Below are 22,990 nucleotides of genomic sequence, written 5' to 3' on the forward strand. Positions count from 1 at the left end.
GTATCACCCAGCGTTTCGATGATTACTCAATACACTCCAATTATCTCTGTGAGCTCTGCCATAAAATTGTATTTTAAACCCTCGAACCAAAAAAAAGAGGTGTTACACGTTTGACCGCTTTGTGTGTCTGCTTGGCTGTCTGTATGTATGTCTGGCTGTGTGTCTGTGTGTGACATCGTACCACCTAAACGGATGAACGGATTTGGATCATTTTTGTTACGTTTAATAGGTAATTTAATGAGGAGTGTTTTTAACTAACGGAACAACTAATAAATAGGCGATGATTTTCAAAATCGGTTCAGTTTGGAGAAGAATCTAAGAAAAAAACGTATTTAATGGAGAGTGTTCTTAGATTCGTTTAAAGGAGTTTTTAGATGTTAGTAAACCTGCATGATTAGATAGGAAAATGTCTCTCTGTGAATCTATTTCAAACTGACCATAAATGTTCTTCGGGTAGTTTTGATTAAAAGCTCTCACAGCCACAAAATTTACGAGTAGTTATGAGCAACAGGCGATCAAAGCCACATAAATTATAGTTATAGTACCTATATAACTGGGAAAATGGCTATTTAAAATAAATTTTTTTCAAACCCCCTCCAAATTGTTTTTCGGATTAATCTGATCAAAATCTCACTCTTTTTGGTAATAATTTTACAATTTTTTCTAATTTATTATTTTGTTTTTTGTTGTCTCGGTTTTAGTATAAAAAGCCAACATAGAGTAATTTTTAGGTATATAACTTTCAGTTTATTTTTTAACCGACTGCAAAAAAAAGTTCTCAATTCGACAGTATTTTTCTTTAATGTTTGATACCTAAGAAATTTCGATTGGATGAATCGTTTTTGATGATTCTTTTGTTATTTGAAAGCTGGTGCTTCCCGTGTGGTCTCATTTTAATTTGGTCCAGTTCTAACAATGACATTCATGAGAAAACCATATAAGTCTTAAATTTGGATTAAGAATGTGCGCGGCAAATGGACGAATAACTCAATATCACGCCAACCGATTTCGATTATTCTTTTTCAGATTCACTAAAAGTCACGAAATAAAAAATACTTTTAGCAAAAAAAAAACCAGCATAAAAAAAAAGAACTATTCCAAAACAAATTAATATGTACTAAAAAGTAAAGAATAACGATAATAGTTATAATGTAACTACAATTATTGTTATTTTTGGAGTCGGTGTCGGCCAAATTAATGTAGCAAACTACATTATATTATCGTTTCTTTTTTTTTTTTACTTTTTTTTTTACTTTTTAGTGCATATTAATTTATTATGGAAAAATTTTTCATTTGAAGTCGGTTTTCTTTTTGTTTTTTTGAAAGTTGTTTTTATTCTTCGTATGGATGATAACATATTTTTATTTTAGACACAAAATCATAAAATATTTTTAGAAAAATTGTAATAAATATTATTACTACACGAAACACAAACAAAAAAGTTATATTATATTTTTAAAGACAAAACTTATTTATATCATTTTAATAGTTGTTGGTAAATAATAGTTTTTGTGGCAAAAAATTTAAGATCGTACCATCTGTATACAAACATTCATACAAAATACGCGTGAAAAACAGAACCACTCCTTGACAGTCGGGTAAAAAGAATATTGGATGTTTTCATAAAAATGTACTTTCGACTTAAAATTGTCAAAAGAATACGCTCTTGAACTGTAACTACCAAGTGAAGAGACGTCCTGTATTTAACAAACTATAATATAAATTTCCTTTGTCCAAAAAACTACTCCACCCGACCCACACACAGACAATACCTAAACGATTACAAAATTCTTCAAAAATAAAATGTCTTAAAAATATTATGTTTCTGACTGGGTGCTTGTAATTTTTTTTATTTTTATTTTCATAAAAATGTCTTAGTGGTTTTTTATTATCTACAAAAAAAAAAAGAACATAATAAATAAAGCTAAAAAGCTTTTTATTTAACCAAAAAAACAAAATTAACAGTAAAATAAAAATAACTCTTTTAAGTTTTTTTTAGAAAGCACTTACTTTCACAGAAAGCAAAGAAAATAAAATGTTTAAAAACATAAATCGATCACAATTAAAAAATGTTTTGAAATATATGGATGAATACAAACCACCATACACAAATGGAATGAAAAAAAAAGTTTTTTAATATTATTTTTTACGTAAAAAACAGAAAATATTCTGTCTGTTATAAAAAGTTAAAATATCAATTTAAAATTTTTTTAGATTTTGTATAAACAGACCGTGAGCCCATAAAGAAGCAAAATTTCTATGTTTATTGTTATTAATAATGATTTAATAAGTTTGGTAAAGACTAATTTTTCTTATTAACAAATTTAAGATATCGAGCTGTTCGAGCTTCGTATTTCAGTTGTTAGTACTTACTAATATTTATGTTCATTCGGAGTGGATAGTTCAAAAAATGCCGACAGTCGCAAATCTCTTATAAACAAATTAGTTAATTTGTTTAAACAATTGTAAAATACATGAGATCTAATAACAACAAAAACTGTGTATTCTGTGTATAAAACATAATATTTTGACCTAAATTAAATATTTATACGACCTTTTGTTGACCAGAAAAATAATCAGAAAGAAACTGTTAATTTTTTACCCTTAATTTGTTTATGACAATTTAACGGTCAAAGATTAAATGTCACTTTTTTTCACCTCAAGCACCATTTTATTTCATAAAAAAAGTCACAAAACATTTCATTAAGCCCATGGTTTACACATTTTTTTGCCACCAACGTATTCAGCGCATTTTTTATATAAAAATAGTCAATAAACTAGCCTCTTCAAATTTCCGACGGAAATAGTTTATTTTGATTTCAACACAATATTATATACGCATGTTTTAGTGAGTTTCGGTCCGTTTCGTACCTTTGTATGTATAAACAAAATGATTTGCAATATATAAGTCGATATCTTAAAAACTGCTGAACCAATTTTGATTACTTATAGAAATCGGACTACTATGTAAACAGTTATCTGTTACCATACATTAAAAAATATACGGGTTGGATTGAGAACTTTCCTCCTTTTTCATTGGTTAATAAAATTGATAAAATTCTAAAAAAGTTGTTATTCCGTTTTTTGAAAATTGTTTAATGTTTTATTATTTAAAAATGTTTGTATTGTTAACATAATGTAATTAAAGTTTTGATTCAAAATGCCTCTCTCCAATGTCTCTCAATACATGATTGTTCTTCTAGTAATTGAAGACTTAGCTCGCTTAACAGATATGATGGCTGCAGCTGCATCCATACGAGACACCCACATGTCCACGCAGGGACATTTTGAAACTAGAGAAAAAAGTAAAGAACTATTCATAAAATAATTTGATATCTAGATGTACTACACATGTATAATTTAAATATATATATTTTAGAATTATATATTTATAATAATAACACTGGTCAACAAGGTATTTCCCTGGTGATAATGAGTTGTAAAATCAAGAAGTACAAGGGGATAATTCGTCAACCTTAGACGGCTTACACAGCTTATTTAGCTTGATTTTCTGAGATATGCTCATAGTGTGCTTGTAGCCTGTATTGCGTGTAAGCTCCGCGCATACCAACGAATGAGTTTGAAGGGATTTTTATAGGGCCTCAAATATGAAAATTGATTAACGACAATACTTTCAAAAGTAAATTGAATAAAGAAAAAAAGTAAAGCTTGAAAATCCATAGTACATGTTTTTACTAATTTTCTCGGAAATGTGACAGATGAAAACTATGAAACACTTGTAAAAGATATGATTGAAACCTTGTACGTTATTGGCTGTAAAATATCCCTCAAATTACATATTTAAAACTCACATTTAAAATTTATACCTCAAAGTATGAAAGACGTTAGTAATGAGTACGGTGGGCATTTCCGCAAGGATGTAGCGTTTATAGAACAGCGTTGTCAAGGAAAGTGCAGCCCTGGTTTTATAGCGGACTTTTGGTGGGGTTTTAATAGAGAAGCTGTAGATCTCTATTATATAAGAAAAAGTAGTTCAGCATTACACTTATAAATTATAAAAGTTTTTAAATGTAAATAAACTTATAGCTGAGCTGTAAGTCTTTTTATCGATGACCATGTTTTTTTTTATGTTAAAATCAATTTTCTTAAAATTTCTATTTTTGTCATGGGCTTACAAAAGTTGTTTTTTTGTTGACCACTGTAATTAATAACAAAATGTCTTTTTTCATAACTTGATAAACGAAGACTGGAAAAAAACCTTTTTCATAATTCATAATGTATAACGAAAGAAACATAGTTCCTACCAGGTGTCCATGATGAATCTCGTTTTTGTTATTTTAAAATCTGAACATACAATTCTATGTAAATATTAAGCTTAACAAAAAAATAACCGGATGATAAATTAAGTAACTCTAAACAATTAAAATGTTGTATTCGTGAACAAAAAATATTAATCAACGAAGTCTCAATCGTCAGATTTCTCTCTTTGAATTTCGTAAGAAATATAGTTTCTGTTTGGTACACCCTGTATAATATGATGAAAAAGCACACTATATTTTCTTTGGAGACGTCTATGGTAAAGATATTGCCATATGCATTTTATACGGTAAACTAATTTTTTTTTTTTTATATAAAAGGGGAAAATTAAATTACACAGTTTTTCACTCTTGGTAATTAAAAATGGTTATGTTGTGTGCTCATATTTATATAATAGGAAACGATCCGTGATATATGATACAAAATATCTCTTTACATATTCATCGAATATATCAGAATACCACATCTATTTGGTCTAGAATACCGTATTGGAAATTTATAAAATCAGTATAATCAAAAGCTGTTATTAATATATTGAAGATGCCAAGAATTATTTATAAGCGATATGTAAATCTTTTTATTAAATTATAAAAATCGAAATATAATCGATAGGTGAATTGATATGATCCAAAATAAAGTTTTTCTCAAATAAGTTGTATAAGATTTAAAGCAGGCATGGGCGAGTTAAGTAGTATTTTGATAATATACAGTGTAGACTAAAAGGATTATCATCTCTTATGGCTGCTTGACTAAAAAAGTGTCCACAAAATATCATTAAAGATAATGTGGCTATAATGGCGCTTGTGCCATGATCATTTAATGCTTTACGACGGACACTTATTATATACAGAGATGATTTTCCTGATTCTCCCTACACTCCATATTTGATAATGCTTTGTTTAACCCAAAAATATGTACAGGTAACAACAATTTGTTATTCTTAGGCGATATGCCGTTATGCTTCGTTATGCCGCCTATACTTCGTTATAGCTGATATGCCGTTCTATCCGAGGTTTCTAAAGCCGGCACATTCACATATTTTTTATTTAGGGAATCATCGCCAATTTTTTAGTTTCAGGTACGGAACACTAATCTCGCACTTGAAACATAGCTGCGAACACTCTCCGTTAAAATACCTTTCAAATGAAACCAAAAAAATTAAAATTGGTTCATCCGTTTAGGCGCTACGAGGTCACAGAAACGCACACACATAGGGGTCAAACTTATTTTTAGTTCGGAGGTTAAAAAATGATTGAATTCTCGAATTCAAATTGATCAGGGTACTTATAATAATTCGTAACTATAAAATTGAACCATGTGGTATATAAAGAGTTCATTCAATCAAGTACATGTAACATATACTAAATATTATTGTTTCTATAATACCTTTATCCTTTCCAAATCTATATGTTGTTGATACGTACCTCTATACACAGAATAAATTATCGCAGAATATCGTAGCCACAATGTCGAATAGGTTTAAATAGAGATACAAAGAAATTTGTGTTTATAAATAATACATAGTCGACGATTACCACTATAGACCTGTCCTCGCCAGGAAATATGAGTAGGAAATTCGACTCTCTGGTCTAAATCGGCTCACATCAATTATTGGAATCGCTTATAAGTACATTTCTAGACTACTTATAATTTTCATAATTGTTTCCAAATATCACGATTTTAATTTTGCCTTTTTTTGTAAATTAAATAGTTAACTTGAAAATTGAACTATGACTTCTGAAATAATATAAATATATAATATATAATATATAATATATAATATATAATATATAATATATAATATATAATATATAATATATAATATATAATATATAATATATAATATATAATATAAATATATAATATATAATATATAATATATAATATATAATATATAATATATAATATATAATATATAATATATAATATATAATATATAATATATAATATATAATATATAATATATAATATATAATATATAATATATAATATATAATATATAATATATAATATATAATATATAATATATAATATATAATATATAATATATAATATATAATATATAATATATAATATATAATATATAATATATAATATATAATATATAATATATATCAGTCATGTATGTGTGACATGTATAGGTATCTGTGTAATGTGATAGAGTAATCAACACTGTCTATTTATGGTATTTCATCAATTAACTCAGTCAATTGCTTGTTTTCTCTTGTTTTTATAAGACAGTGATGAATTTTTATACAAATTTATTAACAGGCTAACGTTGAGCAAATCATCTTAGACTAGCGTTGAGTTGAAATTTTACTCAGGTACTTCATTCATTTTGATTACATATAAATACAGAGGTGATGAATATGTCACACCAAAGTTTAAATAAATATTAGTTCAATACTAGGCATTATATCTTTGTTCGATATCAGTGAAGAGATAACTAACTACTCCAGGCTAATTACTGAATATATTCTATCTATTTTATTATTATTTTATGCTGGTATCTACCTAGGTATATATCTATATATCTATAGTCCAGGTACCTATCTATTTATGGTAGTATAACTAGTATTTATCTATTATTATTCAGTTCCTATTCACAAAATATATCGCAAAATCAGCAAAAATCAACAAACAATAACAATAATCAAGTAAGTGGGTGTATATGGTTATATCAATCAATCTATCTACGATATAAATTCAAGCCATGAAGAAGCAAAAAAAAAAAAAAAAAAAAAAAACACCATATTCGATGAAAGTTTACTTTTCAGGTTTTTAGAGGAAGACTGAAACTATTGAAGTTGTAGTGGCTAAAATTTCTTTTCAACACAATTAAGGGTGTTTTAATAAATTATTGTACTGCATACGAACAGCCAGCCAATCAACTGCTGTATAAATCCATTACAAAAAAAAGCAGAGCTCCTCCACTAAAGTCATAAAAAAAGATCAAGTGGTGTCGTGGGACATGCGGTAGGAACTATATTCTTTTCGTATCTTGGTACATTAAAAATGTAGCGGTTACTTTTTTTATTTACAAAATATTTTCCTGAAAATTTAAGGTATTAATTTTAGAATTCAAATACTTGTTTGATTCCATACAGAATTTAATTAATAGCTGCTTTTAATTTTTACTGTTTAATTATCCCTGTTTTCTTTAACTTCTGATATCTTTCACAGCTCAATTTTTTTAAATGACAAAACATAAAATGTTCACAAAAAATACAAATTAGCAGTTATAAAAAGATTTTCAATCCATAAAAAAAATTTTCAATCCATTTTGTATGGAAAATTCCATACAAAAAATTAAAATTTAAAAAAATGTGGCTTTTAGCCCCGGTCTTCCTTACTTCAGTACTATCACAATTTAAATAATATTGGCTTATTGATTTTTATTATTATGTACAAATATTGTTTGAAAAAAAAACTTTTTGAATGCACAAAAAGTCCATGTAAATGTTTTATTACTTTTGTTCATTAATAATTTTTATACCCTAAGGACTTATCATTTTTATTAAAAAGTGATATTCCCTGCATAGCTACCGGTATCGTGAATGGCTGTAAAAGGTCTTATATTCGTTGTGTGTGTAGTCATGGTAGGGACAATAAAATTGATGCCAGCGCTTTAAGTGAAAAATTTTGGAGTTAAAGGGGGCTGTTATGACTAATTTGCAATTCTTTACATGTTAATGTAATAGAAATGTCAAATTAAAATTATTGAAAAAAACGAATTAATTAAACTTAATGCATTAAAAATTGTGAAAATAAGAAATCAAATTGAACAAATATTATTTTTCAAATGTAAATTATCATAATTATTTATTTAAAATTGTGAAACAAGAATATTAAATTTTAAATGTAAGTCTTAAATGCAATCCATACAATTATATACGCATCCATACAATTCTATAATTAGAGTAGTGTATTGTTACCATGGAAACGAAACTCACGCACGGAGCGAATAGAAAGAATGTAAATAATTCTAACATCTAACGTAGCTGTGTGAATAACAAAAATAGGACGTGGCTTCCATGGAAACGACATATATAAGAAGGTGTAGTTATGGTTTCTATAGAAATAACAGTTCAATTCACTACGGATAGTCAATGTGGATGGCTGATACTACAGTGCAGTGTTAAAAGTTGACGTGGAATTATTATTAAAGATATTCGGAAATTAATATTGCAATTTGATTTTGTGTGGAATAATTAATTGTCATTTGGTTATTTATACAAATTAATTCGTGAATAGCTCCTAGCGAACAGAATAATAAACATTCAAAACCACCATTCACGAACTGGCTCGAAAATATTCGAAGTGAAAAATTTATAAAATACAATTATATGCCCCTTGTGAAAAAAAGACCAGAATTTCTGAAGGGCTTGAAAAAAAAGGGGTTTTTAGATTGATTAAAAAAATTGAAAAATTCATAATTCGAAAATAAATAAAATTATATGATGATAAACAAAATTTGTAAACCACATGTACTTTTTGAAAAACAAAAGTTATGTTTTAAATCGAGCGTGAGCCAATGCTCTTAACCCGAGTGATAGTGGATTAGTAAATGGCCTAAGTGGCTATTTTGTTTATATTTTTAATTAACTTTTGACACATAATACGCAGACACTCACTCTTCTCGTATAACTATTTATTTCGATTTGTTACTCTATAGCACAAACAGGTGTCTCCTATTCGCTCCGTGCGTGAGTTTCGTTTCCATGGTAACGATACACTACTTTCATTATAGAATTGTATGGATGCATATATAATTGTATGGATTGCATTTAAGACTTACATTTAAAATTTATTATTATTGTCTCACAAATTTAAATAAATAATTATGATAATTTACATTTGAAAAATAATATTTGTTCAATTTGATTTCTTATTTTCACAATTTTTAATGCATTAAGTTTAATTAATTAGTGTTTTTCAATAATTTTAATTTGACATTTCTATTACATTAACATGTAAGGAATTGCAAATTAGTCATAACAGCCCCCTTTAACTCCAAAATTTTTCACTTAAAGCGCTGGCATCAATTTTATTGTCCCTACCATGACTACGCACACAACGAATAAAAATAAGATTATGCAGTCATTGGACAACAGCGAGCTTGATCGTTTATAAACTAATAACTCGTTTGAATCGTTTGATTTATATACTGACTATTAGCCATTGGTAGTTTCTAAATCTACGACAATAAAACATTAGATTGTAAATTAGTTCATTCACCATGTTAGTAGCACCACAATCTGGTTAGATTTAATTTTCACTATATTTTTACAATATTCCGTTGACATTAACCTACTATGCTCAAATAAGTTTTGTAACGGTAAGAACAAGATTAATAAAACGAAAATTTAAAAAATGATTTCGATTTTGTGAAAGAGCGTAATATTACGTAATTTACCTTTTAAACCGTACAAGTCGTAAAAGAATTTCAATAATGAAGAATGTAAGTTTTTAAAAATAAAAAGCTTTTGCTTGAAATATATTTAATGAATCTTTTGGGTGCTATAGGACATAAGGAGGAAAGATGAAGGAGCATTGGTAACTTGAGAATAAGAAGTCCTAAATATTTAAAAGAAAATTACGCTTAGTTTCCATTGCCCTGCCAATAATGGATAGGATTTAATGGGTACTACAGTGGATTACGCAGACTAAAAAACATTTTTGCATAGTACACACTATAAAAAAATGCAATGGAAAAATTTGGTTTTTACCATGCATATATGTAATATGCAAGGTATACTAAGTTTACTCTCTAGTGAGTAACGCTTAAAAATATTGATTCTATGAACAAAATTTTGGTATAGGTGTTCATAAAATCACCTAATTAGTCCATTTTCGGTTGGCTGTCCGTCTGTCCGTCTGTCTGTCAACACGATAGCTCAAAAACGAAAAAAGTTTTACAGGATACTCAGGACGTAAAAAGTGAGGTCGAGTTCGTAAATGAGCAACATAAGTCAATTGTGTCTTGGGTCCGTAGGATACATCTTGTAAACCGATAGAGATAGAACAAAAGTTTGAATGTAAAAAATATTTCTTATAAGAATAAAACAACAAATGTAATATTTGTATATATAAATTTATTTGCATAATCCACTTTTTTTTAAAAATTTTTCAAAGAAAAATTAAATTGTTGTGTATACATTCGATCACTTGGATCATCTTCAGAACATATCAGATATGTTCTGAAGATGATCCAAGTGATCGAATGTATACACAACAATTTAATTTTTCTTTGAAAAATTTTTAAAAAAAAGTGGATTATGCAAATAAATTTATATATACAAATATTACATTTGTTGTTTTATTCTTATCATGGAATTCCACAAAGTAAATCTCAACACATTGAATATTTCTTATACATAAATAAACAACTTTCGTTTCGAATATTTTTTCGTAAACATCACTGTATACCCGTTAGGGCGGAAATTAGGCGTAAATTGTAGTAGTATGTAATATAGGGATATCAGCTATGTATGTGTGACATGTATGTATGTGTGATGTGAGTAATCAACACTGTCTATGCATGGTATTTCAACAATTAACTCATTCAATTGCTTATTTTCACTTGTTTTTTTTTTTATTATTCGAAACATTCTATAAAATATCGATATTTTACGATACCGATATTTATCAGGTGATAATTTTTACATATTGATATATCGAATGTCGAAGTTATATTTTATAATCCCTAAGTGCAACTGTGTCATGGCTTTGAACCGACTAAAATGTTTACTTATTTTGACTCTTTGTGGATTCCCCAACAATGGAGAAAAATGTTATAGAAGTAACATTTTACTTATCTTTTTTGTAAAAAAAAAATTTGATGTAAACTTTTCTTTGTATGAAGAATTTTGTATAAGCTATGCCTTTTACATTAAATTAAAAAGCTTGACCAACGAATATATTTAAACATCAAACTAAATATTTTTTAAAGTTGATTAAATATTATGAATAGAATATTGAATTAATATTTGAAAGACCAAAAATAACATATAAATATATATAATTTAAAAAAATTTTCATTAAAACATTTTAATTTCCGTTTAAAATATTTCCGGATTGCTTTCAAAAATATTCCCTACTGAATTTTTTCTATTTAAATTATACAACTCGTTATTATGGCCTATTTAATAAATTGATATTAAAATATTTCATTTAATATAATATTTATGTTGATAAAATAAATTAATTTTTGTTGTACTGTCAAGTTCAAAAAGAATGTGCTTAAAATAACTTAACCTTATTGTTATTGCTACAATTTTGTTGTGGATTGAATTTATAGTCCAGAGTAAACTAGAAATCGTTTTATTTTTCTTTTTCCTTTAATAATTTTTAAGACTCCCAATTTTTAAATGCATAACTATACTTTGAAAATACTCGAAAAATTGAAACATTTATCAAAAATTAAATACTAAATACTTCGAAATTTATTAAAATATAGCTTGATTAGACAAAGCGTTATCGTACTGTTATGGTCGAACATTTCAATTTAACTACTACTATGCCCGCCTTAACTAATTATCTTTAATGGTTAACGTGTAAGATTAAGCACAATTATCATACTTTCGCCTTTAGCCTTTACTTTCGGCTTCACCCACGTTTCTGTCCATAAATAACTAGAAAAGATCAACTGCGAAGGAGATAAAATTTAAGGACATCTGTTCAACCAAGGTTATCTTATCAGACATTTCTTACAAAAAAGTTAATTTGTTCAATAACATATTTACTAATGCATAATGAATATAACTGAAGAGAAAATAGGAATAAAACTAACAGTTAAAAATACATTTTTTTTTTAATATTATGTAAAAATGATTTTAAACTACTTATTTTCAATGAATATGTGATAACGAAAAGTACAAACACATATTCAATTGTTTTACACAGATAAAGGTACGTATCAAATATCAATTTTCAATTTTTTTTAAAGCAAGAAGCATGTTTGATAGCCTTGGTTGAACAGATGTCCAAAAATTGTATCTTCATCATACTGTATTATGAAATGTCGAAACAATAAATAACATTTTTTTCAATTTTTCAAAATATATCTTTATAAATTATTGCTCATGTGTTATTCTAATTTATGACCTATATTATTGTCAAGTTTCATTCAAATCCATTCCTTAGTTGCGTGAAAGCGTAACAAACAAACAAACAAACCACCTTGCTTTCACATTTATAGTATATATAGGGAGAGGAACAAGAATAGGGATAGGGATGGAGTTAGGGATATGTAGGGATTTATTCTTAAAACATATTGACTTTTTATCATACTCCTGCGTATTTTATGGACTACCATTAAGTCATGTGATGTTTTTATCTATATTACATTATCTACGTGGTAAATTGTAGCACTCGTAGATCGAAGTATATGTAATTTTTGGCAAAAAATTAGTATCGTAGATTCGTATTCGTGGAGTTGGTTATAAATAAAGTTAGTTATAAAAATAGTATAATAGTAAGCCTAGAGAGCCTAAATGGCCGAGCGGTCTAAGCGGATTCGAATCCAGGCAGCGGCAGTGTGAACAATTTATAATTAATGGGAGTGCAGAATTGAACACATTGTCGTCGCTTGGATAAGAACGAAGTAACCAACTCCACCCACATCAAAATGAAATTGTAAATATGTTTGTAATTAAATAAATAAAGATTAACAAATAATGATATGGGTAGCCTCTGTTATAGGCGTATATGTCAGAGAAACGGAGGTTAAACCCCATTATTAAGAATAGTAAGAATCATTAATTGAAACTTCTAAACTTCTTGTTAAAATATTACTTTTAGCCATTTTAATAATGATATAGTAGCAAAAAGTGAATCTATCATTAAAAGTATATTACACATCTAAGGAGCAAAAATAAAGAATGTCGCTAATCTCATGTTCCTTGTCAAAAAAAAATCAACAAACAACAAACGAACATGAGATGTGAGACATTCTTTACTTGCTTCCATGGTGTGTATACTAATTTTCTCCCCGACGGAAGTAGAAAGAGGCAACTTTGTTTTGCACAGCGGGACGAAAAATAAAACTTTATGCACGGAGTTGTGAAAAAGATATTTCAAATGATCGATAGATATGAAGATTATGACTATCGTGCTATGAAGTATTACTTGTTATACTTTGATAACTAAGATTATTTAATTTTAAGTTCATAAATAAGCCTTTGCAAAATTGAATCATAAGTTGTTTTTATATTTTCAACAACATTCCAAAGGTTGAATATCATAACATTATATACAAAAATAAAATTAAAATTTTAAAAATAGATAAATATGTAATAAAATGTATCTTTTTTTTATTGGATTATTATACAAAATATAAACATACTTGTAACTTTATGTATAAATTTCGTAAAGCACCTGTTAGATTCTCAAAAATTTTTTTTGGCTTAGTGACAGAATGTAAATGAATATATTCAATATAATTATATGGAAAATTCACTTTTGTAAATGCTTGTGACAATTTTTGTATGATACAAAAAATATATCTACTCTAGTTTATTTTTTATAATCATAATATGATTTCATTTTTAATTTTTCAATTTTTTAACTTTCCAGTATAGAGAAGTCGTTGTATTGGATTCGAAAATACAGATGGAAATTTTTAACGCATCCTTACGTTTTGATGTCTGTATGAAGAACACATGTGGGAGGGCTCGTAGAAATTTTTGCGCTTAAGACTTCATGTGAATGCAGGTAATAACGGTTTCAGATTTGCGCCAATTGTTGCGATATAACAATGAGTTGTGCTGAATAAATTGGGAAAAGTGGCTCGTAAACTGTGGCATTGTGAGGAGAAGAGGAAAATACAACTTTCAATATTTTAGTAACTGGAAATATTTATAAAAACAGTTACGATGCTTGATTTTATGTATTTGTTTAATATTATAAAAACTATGCCTATAACTATGGTGTTGATCATAATACTAAGTACTTCTTGCATATAATACGCGTCTTGAGCCTCTAAGCTCTACAGCTTTGTTAAAATTAAGTGATTAATATTGTAGAGGTTAGACAGTTATGGAAAGTTCATCATTAGCGAAAAAATAATTAAAAAACCTTATTAAAGTTTTTCTTTTCATATCATGGATAGTTAATGGTATAGACCATAAGGATCGGACTCATATCAATGTCTTTTTTAAAATATAATTTTGATAATTCTGCATTTTGGGTTGGCAGTTTCCAACAGTTTTTATATTTAGCAAAAACTTGCACTATTTTTGGATATCAATTGATTATTATTTTACTTCATATACTCAAGGCGAAAGCTGTTTCTATGAAGTATCCTAACAAGCGCTCTCGATATCCTCCGATAATAATTCAAAGCCTACAATTTGATAATTCAGCTTGATTTTTATTCTAACTATACATAATAATTATAGTTCCTTAAATATAAAAATTTTACAACGAGTCAAAAGCATTACTATAATTTAAAATGATCTCAGAAGCAAATGGTTTATTTAAATATGAAAATCAAACTGTATAACAAGCTCTATAAATATAACTAATAAGCGAGTACAACTTTGTACATGAAGTTTATTGTTTGAATTAAGAGAACAAACTAACATTGGCTCGGATGGTTTACAAATTGTTTTAAGTTATTACACCCACGGTATAATGACACAGATAATGTTTTCTATTCGAAAATTCGAAGATGTGTTTTTAGTGAACTAATAGATTTAAAATCCTCTCAATCAAAAAATACTGTTTGTAGCTATTACAAGTACCTACATAGTTTTTTATGTTTACCATGGTAAAATTTTCGATTACATGGTGAAGAGTTCGTTATTTTAGGATAAACAATGAAATTTTAATGTTTGAAAAATTAAAAAAAAACATATTTTGACGTGAATAGGCTTCGACCAACCGGTATTCACAAAAAAACTATAAAAAAATGATATTTACAAAATTTAAAAAAAAAACCGACAAATGCGATTTATTCCTTGTAAACCGATTTTTGAAAACTACTATAAAACGTTCTCAATCGAGTCGGCTCGACCGTTTAGGAGCTACGATGTCACTGAGAAACACACAGACGCACAGATAAACACTTTAAACTTTATAACACTCCTTCTTAAATCAATATCAAAGTGATGGTCAAGAACATCAGATGAGAAGAAAAGGATACTGAGAGAGCTATTATTTTTTGGGTCAAATTTTTAGAAATATTTTAATTGAAATTGAAATATTTGAGTTGATTTTGTTCTTTTAAATTATTGTTTTAAATTACGTTACCATTTCACTTTTCGAAATGAATTGAATCAGGTTTATTTGATCATTCATTTCCATAGTAATTATTTATATGTCAATCCTTTTCCAAACTGAATCGATTTTGAAGAGCATCGCCAAGTTTTAAGTTTTTTCAGGTACAGAAACCTAAGCTTGAAACATGGCTAAGAACACTCTTCGTTAAATTAAAACCAAAAAAATTAAAATCGGCTCACCCGATTAGGCGCTACGATGCCAGAGACAGACAAACACACAAACACACGCATATAGCGGTTAAATAAAACACCCCCTTTTTTAGTTCGAGGGTTAAAAAGTGTCGGTCGGTCGGTCGATTAGTCGGTGTCGGACACTTTTACTCTAGAACACGAGATAAAGAACAAAATTGAATCAAAAATGAAGACTCGTGCATCGTTTTTTTTTTTCTATTTCCATGGTACATTTTGGAATAAGCGACCAACCGACTAAATAAATATTGGTGGATATTGTTTGTATCCGATTAAATATAAAGGTCGTAAAATTTATCAAGAAATACTTTGCAGCAACATATAATTTAACATTTCATCATTTAGTATAAATTTTGTCGTTTTTTAAAGACAGCTTTACCTAGTCATCAAGAGTCATTCTATATATTTGGACACATTTCAACAATGTGAGATTGTGATATATCCTATTGTTAAGAACAATAAACAATTTAACAACAGTTATCAAACAAGTAATAGTTTTACTTACAATATACACAATTTGAAAACTTTCGAAGAACTTATTAACTACGTGGATGTTAGAATGTTAGAAAGTTACAACAAAATAGATGATTTAAATACATGACGGACAAATTATTATTATTATGCTTAATTAACTATTCAAAACTAAGGTATTTGTTTTATGACTTCTGTAAGTTTTTGAAATAATAATTAAAAGCAAATAAACTAGAGGCATTATTTTATGTCTAGGACTGTTTTGATGAACTTCAACGTACAATTTATTAATGTAACAACAAAAGATTGTATTATATAAAAGATTTCATAATAAGCCTTAAAGTTATAGAAGAGATTATATTGTCTGAGAAACTTATTTGATATTTTAAGACCTTCATTATGTAATAAAATGTGCTTGTGGAAAGAGGCGAAAGATTGAAAAATTAAACTTTTGTTAAGCCTTTTGATTATATGAAGTTTGAGTTGAGAATAAGTCTTAAAAGATATTTTGTATCGGGACCAGTTTGATCTATTTTACCTCCTTTGCTCCAAATAATTCCTACAGTTTGAACAAGCTCTAGGATATTCATGGGCAACACGAATATTCACACGGTATATTTATTTTACTTGAGCGTAGATCAGTCCATCGGAATTGATAATGTCTGTTTAGAAAGAGGCTTTCGCATTCACACAGAATATTAATTTTTATTTTGTCTTCTTCCCTGTCTGCTCCATTGGAAATGTAATTTTTTAATATAAATGATCAATTTCAATGATACCAAATTTGACACTTCTCGTAGAAATTACGCTGTCAAGAGATCTTGAAGTTAATTTAGTATTCACAGACTTATTTGGATTATTTCTTTACAGTTTAAGCTTTTTATTAGGAATTCAACTTAAAGGTTGGCCAGTTTTTATCTATAGTTCAAGAGCATACCTTGATAGCTCAACATTCGATTACGTTATCAAGATCTGCGAGTACGCAGTTTGCACTCTGTCTATTTTGTCGTGTTGATCAAAGTTTCGGTTAAGCTGCCCAAGAAAAGTACCTAGACCATTTATACAACATGCGAGATATGAAGTATATTTCTTTTGAACTTAAATTCTTCCCTTTAAATTTCACTAGTTTTTTCTTAGCATAGTTTTTGTTCAAAGTTCAAAAGATGCTTTGGTAGAATTTAATTCGAATATTATTTTTAGGTATATTTGTGTTTATTCTGCTTTATTAATAAATTTATTCACCGAACATTCAAGAGAGGATGTTGGCTTTTATTCAATGTACCCAATCGAATACAATTTTTTTACTATTCCATTAGAGATGTATCTGTTAATCAGAAAACTAAATTATGACTGTTTTCAATAAATAATCTCATTCATGATAGACATACGTATCTCTTTGTCATTAATATCGCACCAGTTAAAACATTTTCAATATACTAATCAAACATTAATAACACTAAGAATGTTTAAACTGCTTGCTGATCTAAGTTAAGAGATTAGAGCTTAATTTTTTAGACCAATAGAGTTTACAAAACTGTAAGAGAGGCAAAGTCTTACTTCATGCAAAATCCTGAATAAACCACCCATTCATTTTTCAATTTTTTGAAAACCTCATTTTGAAACCTTTTTAACTGAAAACCTTATTGAAATCTAACATTAAATTTAGAATAGAAATGACTTAAAGACTTTGGTCCATTTCTATAAATTTGGCTCCATACTAAATTAAAAATGAATTATAATGTTATCGAGGGAGGTTTTATTACTATCAGCTCTCCCACTATGCCAAATAATAAAAATAACTAACTAAAAGTTATTGATTTAATATTTCGCATAAATTAAAATACCATTTAAAAGAATCTTATCTGGAAAATATAATTATACAGACATTCAATTAAATCAAATTACTAATTAATAAGTTTATTATTTAAATGTCAACCTTCTATGAAAGCATAAAACGAACACACAAAACAAAACGACAAATTAATAAACAAACAGATAGAGACGTTCCGTTTATAAACGAAACCGAGACAAAACGAATAGACGAAGGATCATATTTATTAATCGTTATTTTAAATTTAAATTTAATTTACATAAACGATATTGCAATAATTTTTATAATTAATTTTATAAAATACAATTAAAAAAAAAAAAAAAAAAAAACTCATACTAACAAAACTTAAATAGTAGAGAAACCAAATTATTTTGTTTTAAGGCTATTGTCTTGGCTTCGGTTAAATTAAAATTCATTCACATATCTTTAATATATTATAGAAAAACTTACCCTTTGTGAAATAGTTTCAGCACCTTGTAAAATACTGTCAGCGACCGATGAACATAAATCCGTATATATTTCTTCCAATTCCTTATTTAAAAAAATAAAATGAGTTAAGAAATATTTTTTTTCGATTGTGTTAAAGTTTAAAATTCAGTTGAGGTATAAAGTAAATAATTAATTTCGATTTTGGAAAGTAATCAATATATACCTACATCAAACTTAAAAGGACAAAAAACTTAAAAGTTTACTAATTTTAGTACAGAAAATTAATTTACAAATGAATTTTTCTCATTTTGTATATCACAAGATATTCAATTAGTCAAGAGGAATAAGGTCGCGAAAAAAGGTTTTTATTTGAATATCTCGTAAAATATTAAGTTTTTCGCAGTTTTAGTTATTTCAAAATTTGTTTGTGAGTTAATTTTAAAGGTTCTGTACAAAATATCTGTACAAGCAATTTTCTCAAGATATTTGGCTGAATTTTGGTATTTTTCGTGTAGTAAAGTATGCGACTTACTTTCTCAGCTAAATATTTCGAAAACTATTGCTTCCACGGAAATTTTGTACTGAACCTTTTTATAAGTAAAATTAACTCCCAAACAAATTTTATAGGTCATTTCTTTCATCCTTACAAAGATAATTCCGGTCAAAAAACTTGACTTGGATTTTTTAAGCAGAAAAACCTTTATTTACCTGGGCTATTATTTGTTATTAATTATCAATATATTTTTTTTATTGAAAAATCTCGTGTACTTCGATCGTTTTAAGTTTATCATTCACGTAAAAGTTTCTATGTTTTCTCTAGTTGATCATAAAATATTTAAAGGATAATAATTGAAGAAGCTTATTCAATGTTTATATAAACTAATAATCGTAAAACTTATTTAATTTATAATTTACAGTATGATTCAAAAGGCATTATGTACATTTTTTTTCCCTTTTGAGGATAAATCCTTGTTTATACCGACTTTTAGCTCCAAAATACGTTATAAGCCTTCATCGCAGGCTTATTAATGCAAAAAGGACATTTATTTCAAAAGTAGTACCTAATTGAGATGATAGTGACTATTAAAAACCTAATACCTTTTTAGTTAATTAAGTTTAAAAAAAATATATTTTTTTATATATATATTATTGTTTGGTAATAAAAAACAAATTCAAATTAACTAACTATTTTAAAAATCACTTTCGACATTTCAGTATAGCTTTTATTTTATTTAGGAAAGAAAAATTTGTTTTCCAGCGAAATTGAAGACTCTTATGTTTCGGTTTGACATTACAATCGGCCTCCGTTTAATGTACAGAATGGGGGCAATTTTAAAAAATCTTACAGAATAATTGAAATAGAGAATATTCGTTTCATAAAAAAGTTCCTCAAAGGCTGGCATCATTCAGACATATTTAATTTGATGTTGAAAGAAAAGGGGAAGACATATAGGGCAGTTGGTAGTTGTAAAAAATAAGTGGGTAGTTATAGCGAAATTCCTCTCTTTTCGAATTTAAGTTATGTCATAACCATTTGATTCTGGAAAAATGTATCGAACAAAAAGAAAAATTATCTCCTCCGTATCAGTTAAGGTTATAAGAGATTCCGAGGTCCCTTTAAGACAATTGTCACAGTCAAATTAATGGTCAAAAGTAAAATATCGACCCTTTTTAGCTAAATATCCCTGTATAGTGGCTTTTTATATGTTTAAACACTTGTATAAAATAAATCAAACATACCTTGTATGCAATAATCGTTATTATTTTTGATCGTACTCGTGAATTGTTATCGTTAGAGAAAATGTTTTCATAGGTTTTTGTACGAATTAGAAAATTAATTATCTAATTATGTTTGACTAAATTAATAGTGAAGAGGTATACTATACTTGGCTTTATGAATCTTATTACATTGCTAATAACACCCACGGGACGTATTTGTATCGTTGGATGATATTAAGTAAGAATATAGGGTATTTAAAAAATACCCCAGAGATTTTTAGCCACGGATACATGGTCACCACGGGTTATGGTAACTACGGGAGTGGAATTCCGCAAGTGTCAAGCTAGTCATTTCTTAATTTTGTATAACTGTGTTATCGATTTTATCAAATTTTAAAAATTTTAATTTTTTTCTCCAAAAGACGAAACTTTTGTAAGAAACATTTAAAAAAATGTACTACTTAGAAGAAAAATAAAATGAACCATTCTATATATGAATGAAGGTTATTTCTAGGTTAATAATTTAAAATAGATTAAAAAAAATCCTTACCTGTAATAAATTAGGTAAAGTAGTTTTTGAATATTCGTCGAGCATACCATTTGTTGCATGTAATTGTTGAACATACGCATTATGGGTATTAAAATAACCACTTAATGATTTTTGTGATGGTTCTGACAAATAACTTAAGTACGCTGTTTTATATTCTTGCCGGCACTAAAAAATAAAAGAAGAAATAAAATTACTCAATTAAATTTAAAATAAACAAGCATCTCAAAATTACCCCACCCACCGAGTTTAATCAAATTCCAAAACAATATTTTTTTTGCGATTATCTCGATTTTTCAAAGGGGTACCCCTTAAAAAAATGCAAAAAATCGAGAAATTTTTCTATCTCCATTTTCGATAAAACTTAGTATATAAGGTAATTTTGACCCAAAAAGTACAAAAATCGGGTGCATTTGATGACTGGTCGAATATTACAGAGATACGGACTAAAATCGATCCAAAATTAATCTGATTTTTATACTTTTTGGATCAAAATTACCCCAAACAAAACAAATTTCCAAAACAAAATTTGTTTGCGATTTCCTCGATTTTATCAATCGATTTACCCAGTACCCCTTAAAAAAATGCAAAAAATCGAGAAATTTTTTATAATTCATTTACTGAAATTCTGTGAACTTTATAGACTCTTTGGTTAACAAAGTAGAATAAAAAAATCTATTAACTTGGGTTGATGGGTTTTGATATCACAAACTTTCGCTTAAGGAGCGGGAACATCGGCTCTATACCATCTAGCTGTTGAAGATACTATTAATATTTCAAGTAAATATTATTACAGTAATAAGTGATCTTGTAAATAAATGATTGTACTAGGATATAGTAAATAAATGATTGTACCTATTGTCAACGGTTCTTGATAAGAGTAAGTGTTTAAGTTATCCGATTGTCTACTAGTTGGGGAAAATTACGTTGAAAGATTCCGTTACATTCATACATACTTTCATACGTACATACTTACATATTTACGTATGTATGAATGATTTGGTCTACACAATTCTTCTAAACTGATAATATCTGTGGTTTTTATTACACTAATTATCCCTAAGACATTGGCCTTTGTTTTTTGACATTTACCCAAAGTAAACATATGTACATCTTAATATATATATTTCTTGTGTTCGTGTGTATGTGACTGAACTCCTCCTAGACGGCTGGACCGATTTTGATGAAATTTTTTGTGTGAGTTCAAGGGGATTCGAGGATGGTTTAGATTTACAATTTGGTCCAGTACAACTGTTTTTGAGGGCTCCGTACCAAAAAAATGAAATTTCATTAAATGGTGGGAGCGCATATAAATCATATCACATTATGTATACTATGTGTACTATGTATTTTTAATAGTATTCAGGTATTGTCAATAGGCATTTATTAGAGCCATATGCGAGCGCAGCGAGCTCTACTATCAAAGGTCAGGCCAAAGGTCGAAGGTCAGGCCACTCCAATAAATAGGAGTTAAATTGGGGTTTAGCGGGATGGGTTTAGCGGACAGGCTAAACGTAGTATAGGTATTCATGAATTGGAGTTACGTTTTTACGGGACAACGTCCGTCGGGGCCGCTAGTTTAAATATAAAATAAAATTACAAATTGAGCTATTTCTAATCGTGGGTTTAATACAATCTACTCGTCAACTAAATAACATCTCGTATTTCCATCAAAAATAATTAAATGAAAAATATCAAACGACATGTCACTCCGTGACTGACACAGTTCTTAAACAAAGGAAGCAGACTTTTTCAACGACACGATGTTCATTGACCTCCAAGTACAGTTTTGTGTAAATATAACGTACAAAGTTTATCTTCAAATACAAAAATATATGTTTCGGTCGCTACTAAATTCGTTTTTTAACGATTCGTTTAACATTTGAATCATATAGAGGTATTATAATTATTTTTACCCGCCAATACAAGTTAATTTGCATAAGTAAAACTTCACCAAACACTTACTTTTGAAAGTTTCTCTTCAGTTTTCGAAATAATCGTTTCAAAACTTTCACGATGTGTAAAAACTTTACGTGATTGTATTTTTCGATGAAATGAACGTTCTAATAATGGTCTAGAAACTTGTCGTGATAAAATACTTGCTATATCACTGTGATTTTGGGAATCAATTTCCACCTCTTGTAATAACGTTTCCCATGTGTGAAATAGGGAACTAGGACATGCTGGTCTGCAAGAAAATTTGTTATAAATTTAAAAAAGCCCCCTACTTCGAAATTTGTACTT

The 22,990-nt window shown here is 27.9% G+C and overlaps 1 protein-coding gene across 1 annotated transcript in view; it reads right to left on the reverse strand.

Annotated features, from left to right (window-relative positions):
- LOC123298621 overlaps positions 1-22,990 on the reverse strand; it is a 267,853-nt gene that overhangs the window by 110,800 nt on the left and 134,063 nt on the right. Inside the window, exons 5-7 of the mRNA XM_044880707.1 lie at positions 22,712-22,934; positions 20,750-20,914; positions 18,502-18,582 (exon numbers count right to left, since the gene is read on the reverse strand). Coding sequence (XP_044736642.1) covers positions 18,502-18,582; positions 20,750-20,914; positions 22,712-22,934 — 469 coding nt within the window. The remainder of the gene's footprint in view (positions 1-18,501; positions 18,583-20,749; positions 20,915-22,711; positions 22,935-22,990) is intronic.

This window comes from Chrysoperla carnea, chromosome 1, assembly GCF_905475395.1.
Source record: "Chrysoperla carnea chromosome 1, inChrCarn1.1, whole genome shotgun sequence".
NCBI classification, from domain to species: Eukaryota; Metazoa; Arthropoda; class Insecta; order Neuroptera; family Chrysopidae; genus Chrysoperla; species Chrysoperla carnea.